Source organism: Ursus americanus, chromosome 6, assembly GCF_024610735.1.
Source record: "Ursus americanus isolate L20-20 chromosome 6, mUrsAme1.1.p, whole genome shotgun sequence".
NCBI lineage: Eukaryota > Metazoa > Chordata > Mammalia > Carnivora > Ursidae > Ursus > Ursus americanus.
The window spans coordinates 55,836,539-55,849,421 of record NC_142132.1 but is presented as its reverse complement, the minus strand read 5'-3'; the positions used below and the strand labels follow the sequence as shown (position 1 = coordinate 55,849,421).

General features: G+C 36.6%; 1 protein-coding gene across 4 annotated transcripts in view; it reads left to right on the top strand.

The window, feature by feature from the left end:
- The window catches only part of TET1 (tet methylcytosine dioxygenase 1), a 129,046-nt gene that overhangs the window by 77,044 nt on the left and 39,119 nt on the right, over positions 1–12,883 (top strand). For all 4 annotated transcript variants that reach the window (XM_087863065.1, XM_045783367.2, XM_087863067.1 and 1 more), the window contains 2 exons: positions 1,495–1,585; positions 2,134–2,227. In XM_087863065.1, the coding sequence (XP_087719191.1) occupies positions 1,495–1,585; positions 2,134–2,227 (185 nt within the window). The remainder of the gene's footprint in view (positions 1–1,494; positions 1,586–2,133; positions 2,228–12,883) is intronic.

Genomic DNA, 12,883 nt, shown 5'->3' with positions numbered 1-12,883 from the left:
GGCCTCTACCCACCAGATTCCAGTAACACACACACACACACACACACACACCTCTGCGCAGTTGTAACAACCAAAAATGTTCAGCAAACGTCCACTCAGGAAAAATCGCCCCTGGCTAAGAACCACTGCTCTAGATCATCAGTAGTAAGTTAAAATCTGCTCATTGTATCTTAGGAGGCCACAGAAGTAATCCTATATTTTGTCTGATATCCAATCAAAATGGTTAAATAATGACCTTTTGGTATAGGTGCACCATGGCTAGAAATGCATTACTCCGCGATTCTAGTTAGACATGATTCTAAGAGGTCAAGTTAAAAAATACTGTTTTTGAGAAATAACAAATTCACAGACATAAAATTTCGAATAGTACAGGGGCTCCTGGCTGGCTCAGTCACTAGAGCATGCAACTGTTGATCTCGGGTTTGTAATTTTGAGCTCCACATTGGGTGTAGAGATTGCTTAAAGTTAAAATCTTTAAATAATAATAATACTAAAAAAAAAATTTCAAATAGTACATGATGAAAATGTCTTCTTGAAGGACCATTCTCTAGAGATAAAACCTCTGTTAGAGTTTTTTATATGAATTAATGGTATTACTGCTTTTAATTTTGCTTGCAGTTTTATAAAATTTAGGTTTTTTAAAATATACTATTTTTGCAATTTGCTTTTTTAAAAATTTAATGAAATCTCAGGTTTTTCCATGTTTGTAAATACTGTTTTTTTTTTAATTTTTATTTATTTATTTAAGAGAGAGTGTGAGCAGGGGGCGGGGTCAAAGGGAGAGGGAGGAAACAGACTCCCCACTGAGCAGGGAGCCTGACCCAGGCTCTGTTTCAGGACCCTGAGATCATGACCTGAGCTGAAGGCAGACATTTAACCAGCTGAGCCACCCAGGCGCCCAATGTTTGTAAATATTCGTTTAATAGTTTTATTGTTTTCCACTATATAAACATCCCTTAATTTATTCAGCCTATCATTTAGTGACAGATGCTAAGTGTGTTTCTCTTTCTTTTTTGATATTACAAATAACTGTGACAAGTAACATTCCTGTATACATTTGCATTACAAATATATAATTATGTGAGTGTATAGTAGAATAAACTCTTAGTAGTGCAGTTGCTGGGCTCAATTTTAATAGGATTCTGAGGCCAAGCTTTCAAAGATGTATTGCTCTTAGATAACCTTTAATTTTGCACCTCAATTATTAATAAATTTCTTTTAAAGCAGGAGATAGGAGAAGTAATATGACCCACATCTTAAAAATTTTTTTTCCTCCTCTGATGCTTAGAGGAAGAATGGAATAGTTAGGCGCTGAAAGAAAGGAACAAGTTAAATTCTAGGGCCTATTGTCCTAGATTTTAGTTATTAAAGTTCACCAAAACCTTGTCAAGATAAATTGTTCTGAATTGAAAAAAAAATTAATAAAAATAGCTCCTCCTTGCCCCTATGCAATTCTGTAAAGCTTTGGGTCTAATAATCTTATTCCTTCCACAGATCGAGTTATACAAAAAGACAAAGGCCCATATTATACACACCTTGGGGCAGGACCAAGTGTTGCTGCTGTCAGGGAAATCATGGAGAATAGGTGAGGAAATACCCTTCCCTGTTAAAATCATTCATTATTGTGCACCTGACTCAATGCAGAGAGACTGTCTCTGGGAACAAATGAGAAGTAAATGGAAAGCCTTCAGGAGTACAAGTCGGATGTTTCTTAGGGCCCAGGAAGAGAATAGTGTCCTGGTGTCCCTGCTGAGTCACTCAACACTTGAGCCTTTGGGCCCTCCACAAGACACTCACAAAGCAAGGCTGTCTTTGTTAAATCCAGAAATACTTGTTTTTATATCGTTGTATAATGGTAGAAATATTAAAATTACCTCCAACAACACTGCTTTTATATTCCTTATGCCAGTCCATGTTTTAAACGAGTGATCTTTAAGGATAAGTAAACAGAATGGGATAACAAATAAAAATATCTGCCACACAAAAGAAAATTTTTAACAAATGTAAATTTTAACAAACAGGGTGTTGGGTTTCTGTACTTCTGTAAGTCTGTATCTTCTGTACCTTAAGATGTTAAGAGGGTATATCGCAATTAATTGCAATTATTTTCCCTTCACTGTGTTTTGTACTCAGGTATGGTCAAAAAGGAAATGCAGTAAGGATAGAAATTGTAGTGTATACGGGAAAAGAAGGAAAAAGCTCTCATGGGTGTCCAATTGCTAAGTGGGTAAGTATTTTATACTTAACACGTTTTTCAAAAATGAATTTATTCTGCAGATAAAATCAATCAATTTATTTTCCATGAAAATGTGGACTAGAAAAGTATCCACTTTCATTATTCCCTGGGAAATAATAAGGAAGCTCTATCTATCTTGGCCTGGGCTTTTTATGTTAAATGAACAGAAATTCACAGTTATTACCAAGTGATCTTCATCTCCCCAAGGTCACCACTTTTACCAATTTCTTGTGTACTTTGCAAGATCTTTTAATGCAGGTATAACTGGGTTGCGTATGTAAAGGGTACTAAACTGTTCATACTGTTCTATAACTTTTATCTGTTTCTTTATTTTGTGATTATTTCCAAGTCATTATCCATCGGACCACCTTAATGCAGGTCATAGGATTCTGAAAGCAAAACTAAATGTTTTATGACATACTCCCAAGACTGTTCCCATGACCACTTTGAGTTTTCTAAACATGCAGAACTATACGAAGGACTGTATTCAATTTCTTTTAGGAAGTTCTCAAGTGAAACACAAGTTCATAGCCAAATGTGTAGATTCAATAGGATATTCATATCCACAAGGGTATCAACCAGTTGATTTGGAATTTTTGACCATAGAATCATTTGAGATCTCTGTTCCATCATTTGTTAATAACGATGATGATGTAAAAAAGTTTTTTTTCTTAATGATGATGATGGGAACAATGGTAATAAAATAATAGCAACTACCTTTTATTACATATCAGGCACTATGTTAAGAACTTGACATACATTGCCTCATAAATCTTCACACAAGGGCTCCATTATGATTTTGAATAAGGTAAAGATCATTATTTTCATACCTCTTCTGGAGAAAAACATTAAATGCAAAGCAGAGGTAGGATTTAAACTCAGGTATTCCTGAAGTAAGACAATTGCCACACTCCTAGCTACTCTAGTAGTAGATTATTTGTCTTTGTTACTTTTCAGACTTTGGGAGGGGACAGCAGTTACAAGCACAAAAGCGGCACACTGAGCACTAAATACTTTAGAATGCTTCATTTCTTCAGTCTGGAGATAGGTTGAGTCTAGTCTTGTCAAAATGCACATAAACTCAGAGATCTGGAATTTACCTTGTTCATTTATCTTACATCCGGGAAAGTGCACAAATTGAAAATGGACCTACCAAGGTTATTCTTGATTTGTATAACACTATCCAGATAATGATATAATCATTTTAGCCACCCAGAAGGCTCCCTCATGGCCCCTGCCAGCCAATGATTCCACATAATGATAACTGCTATTTTGACTTTTATCTCCATAACATTTGTTTTCGTTTAATGAACTTTTTATAACTGGAATCATATAGTATATGCTCTTTTGTGTTTGCTTCCTTTCACTCAGCATTTATAGAACACTGATTTAACGGCTGGAGTTCCAACAGCCATCTGGAAGCCTAAATTGACTTCATAGTGGAGGATATGTGCTAAGATAGTGGGAAGAAATATAGGTGCCCGAATTCTTGGTGATACCAATAGAGCTGCCGTACCAACCCCAGCTCTTCTTAAATCTGAATTTCTTTAACATGGGAGAGAAAAAAAAATTTTTTTTTACTTATTTAAAACCTGTGATTTGTGGGTTTTCTGTTATATGAAATAGAATCAATTACCAACTAAGATAAACTGCCTTCAATTAGTTACAATGTGGGTGAATTTTAGCAAAAAAATTTTTTTTTATTTTTCAGAATGAGAAAAATAAGTAAAGAAACTTGTGCTTGTTGAGAACTTTCTATTGATTGCCAGGCCCTAGGCTAGATATTGGGGGTGCAAACATGAATTAAGATCCGGTCATTTCATTTTGTAGATGGAAAGAAACTGGCCCAGAGTTCTATCAGCCAGTTTGCGATTAGGCTTGCTGACTACAGTTTACTTTACCCTCCAGGAATAGATTTGCTGGGGTCACCTTGCCTCTCAAGAACTAACTAAAATTTCCTTGAAATGCTCCCCAACTAGTTCTGAACTGTTGTTTCCTCATTTCATGGATCAGTCTCTTGTCCTGTCATGCACTGATTTTCACGCTGTGTTAACTCAGCTATGAAAGTACATCTCTTTCTCAGTCCCCACAAAACACTCACGTCAGTCAGCTTCTATGTGTAATAGTTTGGGTGAAGACATATCTAAACAACAGCCAGAGTGACGTTTATTTTTGTTTTATTCACTCTTTTGAAAAAGTAATACAGTTTATTCAAAGCAGTTTAAAGTAGGAAATAATGTACAGATTGCCCATCTTTCTATTGGATTATTCGTCTTCTATTGCTTTTATAGGAGCCCCTTTAGAAAATTGACATTTGTGATAAAAGTTGCAGATAGATTTCCAGTTTGTCATTGTTTTTAACGTCCAGATTTTTTAAATTAAATTTTACATTTTAAAAAAAATTTAAACTTGAAAAAAAATTTTTTAAAGATGAAAAATACTTTTCATCTGTTCTTCTATGATTTTAGTGTATTGTCTTAATTAGAAAAATCTACCACTTCTAGCTTATAAATCTTCCATTTTCTTTATGTTGTATTTTAATGATTCCATATTTCTGCATTTAACTCTTTTATTCATTTTTTGTGTGTAAAATATTGGTAACAACTTGTATTTTTTCAGATTACTACCCAGCCATCCAGCACCACTTACTTAATTGTCCATCTTTTTCTCCACTGATTTGTATTTGTTTATGTTAATAGATTTTCAGTTCTGTTTTCCAAGTGTTATGTGTCTCCTGTATAAGCATCAAATTACTCTTAATTATTTAGGTTTCATGTTTTCATATCTGATAGAGCTAATTCTCCTTTTAATTCTTCAGAAATTTCTTGACTTTTCTTTTCTTGTTTATTTCCCCGTAAGTTCAAAATCATCTAATTGCAAGAATAAAGTCCTATTGGTATTATTATTGGAAGCATATTGCACAGAAAATTTGTTGAATTTACTTCTCTTCTATGTTTAGTCTTTCTATCTTAAATAGTATACCTTTCCATTGGCTGATGCCTTCTTTTGTCCTTCAGAGGTGTTTTGATTTTTTTTTTTTAAGGAATCTTTACACTCAACGTGTAGAGAACCCCAAACCCCAAGATCAAGAGTCACATGCTCTGCCAACTGAGCCAGCCCAGTGCCCCTCCTTCAGAGGTGTCTTGACATTTTGTTCCTGGAGTTTCCATGTTTCTTGTTTTTCAGTTTATTTTTCTTGTGTATCAGAAGTACAGTCATGATGGGGCGCCTGGGTGGCACAGCAGTTAAGCATCTGCCTTCGGCTCAGGGCGTGATCCCGGCGTTATGGGATCGAGCCCCACATCAGGCTCCTTTGCTGTGAGCCTGCTTCTTCCTCTCCCACTCCCCCTGCTTGTGTTCCCTCTCTCGCTGGCTGTCTCTATCTCTGTTGAATAAATAAATAAAATCTTAAAAAAAAAAAAAAAAAAAGAAGTACAGTCATGTAATCTATAGTAACAAGTTTGTATTCTCCTTTCCAAATTTTACATTATTAATTTCTTCTTTCATTTAATGTAGTTAGTCAAACAAACTAACTCCAGTTTTATATGGCTGTAAATATGGCCTCCTTGTCTTGTTTCTCAGTTGAGTGGGAACTTTCCAGGGCGTTCTCATGATCAGGTCATCAGGAAAGGCCTCTCTGGGGAGGGAACATTTAAGCTGAGTGACAAAAAAGAGCCAAGTATGCAAAGAACACTCTCAAGAATGCAGGGGAGAACATTCCTGAGCAGAGAAAACAGCAAATACGAAGGTAAAAGAAGAGAGTATATTCTTGAATAATCTGAGGAGTCCAGTGATTTTGAGAAGGTGGAGAGTGGAGACAGGTGAGGGTAAAAAGGTAAGGCAGAAGCCAGAGCATGAATGGATTTATACACCATGGCGGGGAGTTTAGGTTTTAGTCCATGAGCAGCATGAAGCCTTGAAGCATTTTAATTAGGGAGGTGTTCTCCATCTGATTATGATTTATAAAGAGCATTCTAAGGAATTAATTGACAATCTATTAATTATCTGTTGTTGCTTAACAAGTACTCAAATTTAGTAGCTTTGAACAATAAACATTATCTCATAGAGTTTTTGTGGATCAGGCATCTGAGAGCTGGGGCACCTGGCTGGCTCAGTCAGTAGAGTATTCGACTTTTTCTTTTTCTTTAAGATTTATTTATTTGAGATAGAGAGAGAGAGAGCATGGGAGCGGGGGAGGGGGGTGCGCAGAGGGAAAGAACTTCAGTCAGACCCCTTGACTGGGGAGCATGGAGTGGAGCTGGACGGGTCATTTGCGGGAGGCTTTTCCTTGGTGGCTGTTTGCTGGAGGCCTCACTTTCTTACCGTAGGACTTCTTACATGTTTCCCCATGTCATGGCAGCTTAGTGTTCCCCATAGTGAGTCAGTCAAAGGATAAGGAAGAGACCACAATGTCTTTTAAGACATTGGCCTTGGAAATTGCTATACAAGTGAGCCCTATTCAGTGTAGGAAGTTTTTTTTTTTTTTTTTTAAGATTTTTATTTATTTGTTTGTGAGAGAGAGAGAGCATAAGCAGGCAGAGTGGCAGGCAGAGGGAGAAGCAGACTCTCCACTGAGCAGGGAGCCCGATGCAGGCCTTGATCCCAGGACCCTGGGATTGTAACTTGAGCTGAAGGCAGACACTTAACCAACTGAGCCACCCAGGCATCCCAGTGTAGGAAGTTCTATGCAAGGGTGTAAATACCGGGTGGTGACAGTCACTGGGGACATCTTGGAAATGCCTAACACAATATTCCATATCTCTTCTTCACTACAAATATCAATATGTGAAAGACACTACATTAGATCATAAAATACATCTATCTCAGCCTTGTCCAATGTATCTAATTTTGGGGGCGCCTGGTGTTGCAGTTGGTTGAGGGTCTGCCTTTAGCTACTGTCGTGACCCTCAGTCCTGGGATTGTCCCCTCCCCCGCCCCCCATTGGTCAGGCTCGCTTCTCAGCTCTCTCACTCTTTCTCGCTCTCAAATAAATAAATAAAATATTCAAAAAAAACCCCAGTATATCTAATATTTAATATATAATGCATCTAATCTATCTGACTTAGTCCTATTTTTTCCTAAGGAATAGGTCCTTTGTGGATCTTTATTCACAAACTAATGCTATTAAGTATTAACATTTTTCATTATGTCAACAGACATAATCAACAGAAAAGTTCATAAAATATAAATGTACAGTTTACCTATAATTATATAGAAAATACTCATGAAGCAACTACCCAGGTCAGAAACAGATCATTCTTAGATTCCAAGAAGCTCTAAGGACTTCCCATTCTGACTTTCCTGGTAATATTCTTGCTTTGGGGAGCACTTGGGTGGCTCAGTCAATTAAAGTTCTGACTGTTGGTTTTGTTAGGTCATGATCTCCTGGGACATGGGTTGCAGCCCCACATCAGGCTCTGCTTAGTCGGCTTGGGATTTTCTCTCTCTCCTCTCCCTCTGTTCCTCCCCCTGCTCCCACTTGCCCATCCCCCCCCAATAAATAAATAACCTTAAAAAAACGCTTTTTTCTTGCTGTTCCCCTCCACTTACATGCTTCTCAACGGTATTGTTTCGCTTCATTCTTTTGTATCTTGCCCTTAACATAGTACCTTACACATTTGTTGAAATAAATAGCAGTTTATTGGTTCCCAATATCTGGCATTGATAGTTGACATAGGTTCATTTATCTGTATCTGTTAAATAATTCTGAATCCTTTACTTTCTTGCCCATTAAGTAGCAAAGTGTAAAAGTATCCTTAGGATGTGGCAGGTGGCTCTCCCTAGAGTAAATGAGCCAAAAGAGAGCAAGATAACTGGGATAAGTGGTGGGATTTTGGAGGAGTCTTCCTTCCCGCCTTTCAAAACTTCTCTTATGTAATAATGATGACACCGATAGAATTTAGTATATGCTTCTTTTTTTTTTTTATGAAGACAAATATGAAATCTACAGTTCAAAGATTTTGGTAGCAACTTTCTGTTGATGTTATCAAGTCTTCAAGGGTTCTTAGGCAGATTAAAGAGTATTTAAAGAGTATTTAGCATTTTCCCTAAAGCAGTGGTAGCAAAATTACTTTCTTATTTTCCCCTTTGCAATATTTCTTTCAGAATAAATAGGACATTTCAGTACGTAGTGATACATATCTGGCACTTTTCACAAATAAAAAAACAATCCGGAGATAAAGAATGAAGTAAAGCACAGTTGCTAAGCAACTTACTGAAAATTTTGATATCTACTAGTGATAAGTCGAAGTATAATCTTGATAAGAATTGATTTTCTAGATCTGTGAAAAAGAAAGTCTAGGCGTCATAAATGATTATATGTTAGAAAAATCAAAATATTAATCAAACTTTATTTTTTGCAAACTTTCCAAGTTATCTTCTTTAAAATATTTGTATGTTCATTGCTTGTGCCCAAAGCATTGCCGGCACATAGTCAACACTGAATAAATTTTGTTGAGTGAATGAATATAGAGCTTAAATAAGACTGCTTTAGAATATTGAATGTTTTGAACTTAAATTTGTATCTTGGAATAGTTTTGCTGTGGTATTCATTATTAGCTCTTTTCTGAGGAATGCAGAACTCTGAGTATTAGAATTGATAAGGTTGTCCATCAAAAATTTGAACTTTTGATAGAGGTTAAATAAAAAAGAGAGAGAGAGGATTAGGTCTTCATAGTTGTCATACTTTTTAGGACTTTATAGCAGATTATTTTGAATAATAAAAGAATAATTCTTTCTTTTTTTTTAAAGATTTTATTTATTTATTTGACAGAGACAGCCAGCAAGAGAGGGAACACAAGCAGGGGGAGTGGGAGAGGAAGAAGCAGGCTCCTAGCAGAGGAGCCTGATGTGGGGCTCAATCCCAGGACCCTGGGATCACGCCCTGAGCCGAAGGCAGATGCTTAACGACTGCGCCACCCCGGCGCCCCTAGAATAATTCTTATATGACTGTTTTATGCGGAAATGAAGAGGAAGGGATAGAGGAAGATCAATCATTTTAAACTAAGGAATCCAGTAAGCAATTAACTAGTGGGTTGCATTGTTCCAGATTTATTTTGCATCTTGCACAGTGTGTATTTGATATTAAGCATTAACTTAAATATTGTGTGATTTTTGTAAATTTTTTCACTCTACGTGCAGGCTTACATTTGTTCATAGTGGTTGAATTCTATCCTATTTTTATTGTGCTGCACTTGCCTCCTTTTCTTGAAAGAGGGGCTTATTGCTTCTTTTTTTAATGGTCACACACAAACAGCAAATTCTAACTGGGCAGCACAACTTTCTGGGCCAATTTCACCCTGTTTTGTCATTGCTCTTAACACTGTTTTCTTTGCCAGGTAGTCATTAACGCTCCCCCATAATTTGGTAGATGTTTCTGACCCTTCTGTGCTGTCACTGTGGGTCTTGTCAGGGACTAGTTATCCTGTTACTCAGTAGATTTTGGTGGAAAGGATGTACTTTTTTGATGGAAAGGATGTAGTTTCTTGGATCCAGTAGGCTCTATTAACTCCCTATGCTACTAACTCCCGCCTGTCTCTCTCCCTCTCTCTCCCTCTGTCACACACACACCACACACCACACACACACACACACACACACACACACACACACACACCACACACACACACCACACACACAGAGCACAGTTGACCATCTGGGGTGGTGGCAGGAGTAGGGAAGAAGATTCAAGCAGTAGGCTCCCTGGATGGCCGTAATGCCTGATCTGTTCACGCCAGGAGTTAGTTCTTGGGTTCTCCTCTGTAGGATTGTTTATAAGTCAGTAGAACAGGTGTGGCAATGAATATACACAATGTATACAAGTGAATGTTTTGTTGCCTATTCTGATCTTAGGTGACCAGAGTTTCGGAAAAGGAGTAAACCAAGTATCTAAAAGCTTTCAAACGATCTTGCCTGGATTTATACATGTACATAATCTTTCCCTTCTTGTTTCCTTTGTTCCAAGATTCTGCTTTAAATGTCTTTGGGCTGCCTTTTTGTTTTGTTTTATGTGATGAAATAAATATACATATATTTTTATATGTGTGTGGGGGGGTGAAATAAATATATGCACATATAGATGTGTGTATGTGGGTTTAAGTGATCTTAAACAATGGGTTTTTTGGTTGGCCACCATCATTTTCTGTTGAAAATACAGCTCTACTTTGTCTCCCACATGATTATTTGATACACTCAAAAATGAGTTCCAGTATAGTTTACATACAGTGTGTTACATTAGTTTCAGGTGTACCATACAGTGATTCAGAAATTCTGTATATTACTCAGTGCTCATCTGGATAAAGTGTACTGTTAATCCTCTACACGTATTTCACCCATCCCCCGCCCACCTCCCCTCTGGTGACCATCAGTTTGTTCTGTATAGTTAAGAGTCTGTTTTTTGGGTTGCCTGGTTGTTGTTTTTTTTTTTTTCTTTGTTCACTTGCTTTGTTTCTTAAATTCCCCATATGAATGAAATCATATGGTACTTGTCTTTCTAAGTTCACTTAACATAATACTCAGTAGCTCATTCCATGTTGTTGCAAATGGCATTCCTTCTTCCATGGCTGGATAATATTCCAGTGTGTGTGCACCACCCCTTCATCCATTCATCTATCAACAGATGCTTGGGCTGCTTCTATAATTTGGATGTTATAAATAATGCAGTAAACACAGGGGTGCATATATCTTTTTGAAGTTTGTGTTTTCATATTCTTTGGATAAGGACCCAGTAGTGGAATTTCTGCATCATTTGGCATTTCTATTTTTAATATTTTGAGGAACCTCCATACTGTTTGCCATACTGGCTGCACCAGTTTGCATTCCCACCAACAGTGCACAAGGGTTCCTTTTTCTCCACATCCTTGCCAACACTTGTGTCTTGTATTTTTTTATTTTAGTCATTTTGACAGGTGTGAGGTGATATCTCATTGTGGTTTTGATTTGCGTTTCCCTAATGATGAGTGATGTTGAGAGTCTTTTCATGTGTCTATTGGCCATCTGTATTTATTCTTTGGAGAAATATCTGTTATGTCTTCTGTCCATTTTTTAATTGAATTATTTGGTTTTTGCATGTTGTTAAATCAGTTTTTTATATGTTTTGAATACTAACCCTTTATCGAATATGTCATTTGCAAGTATCTTTTCTCATTCAGTAGGTTGTCTTTTAGTTTTGTTGATTCTTTCCTTTGCTTAAAAATCTATTACTTTCAGGGGCTCAGTTGGTTATGTGTCCAACTTTTGATTTCAGTTCAAGTCACGATCTCAGGGTTGTGAGATTGAGCCCCGCTGGGTGTGGAGTCAGTTTAAGATTCTCTCTCTCCCACTCTCCCTCCCCCCAGTAAATAGATCAATAAATTTAAAAAATTTTATTACTTTCAAATTTTAAAATCCATCTTAAATTTAGCCTCTGAGATAATGATATTTAACAAATTCCGGTATATGTAAACTATGTTTTGGCATTAAAACTTTGAGTTACAAATGATAGACAACTGCTGAAGTATGTTGAACAAAGAAGTGACAGGGTCAATATTACTTATGGTAAAAACTGATTATTCTATAACTTTATAAACTTCAATAAAAGCTTATTTGATTAAATAAGTATGGGATAGTTTTGGAGCAGAATCTCCTTGAGCATTTGTTCTTCCTTACATACTGAAATGGAAATCTGTGTGTGTTCGGATGCAGTATTAGAAATTATAAAGAAGGCATCTGAGAACTCCCTTAACTGTTAAAAAAGGCTAGAGAAAAATGGATTCTTACAAATTCTTGCTTATAATATTTGGGTTAACAATAAACCTTTTAGGGGCGCCTGGGTGGCTCAGTCGTTGGGCGTCTGCCTTCGGCTCAGGGTGTGATTCTGGAGTTCTGGGATCAAGCCCCACGTCAGGCTCTTCCGCTGGGAGCCTGCTTCTTCCTCTCCCACTCCCCCTGCTTGTGTTCCCTCTCTCACTGGCTGTCTCTATCTCTGTCAAATAAATAAATAAAATCTTTTAAAAAAAAATAAACCTTTTAGTTTATGTTAACTCTTCAAAAATAGAATTGTGTGTGTGTGTGTATAAAATATAATGTATTTCATCGTCAACCTAGTAAGTAAAAATTGATACCATGAATGAATTTGCATTTTAACTAGTAAAGTTGGTTTCTTTTAAATGTTTACTAACCATTTGTATTTATTCCATGATGTCACTCTTCATAACCATTTTTTTGTTTTGTTTACGTTACCTTTTTTGTAACAGAAACTTGTATTATATAGTTCGCCATTGTTTGATCCTAGATTTTCTTTTAGTCTTAGTGCTTGATTGTTATTTTTGTACAGAAGTTTGAAATTCTTAGCAGGTCAAATCTATGTCACTATATACCTTCAGTTTCTCATGTTGCTACAAAAGCCTTTCCTCACCCTGCTATTATAAAAATAGTGTCTCGTGTGCTTTCATAATTTTATGTACAGATCTGGTAGTTAATTTGACATTTTTCATTGATTTAAAATTCCACTTCATATTCTACATTTCCGTTTTTGTTGACATTGCTCATTGACCGTTAGAGCAGACCATTGCTAGATACTACATGCTTTGCTTGAGCTTTAAGGAAAAATTTTAGATTTAGAAGGCCAATTCCCTCTCATTAAAAAAAAAAAAATTGTCTTGAACACCT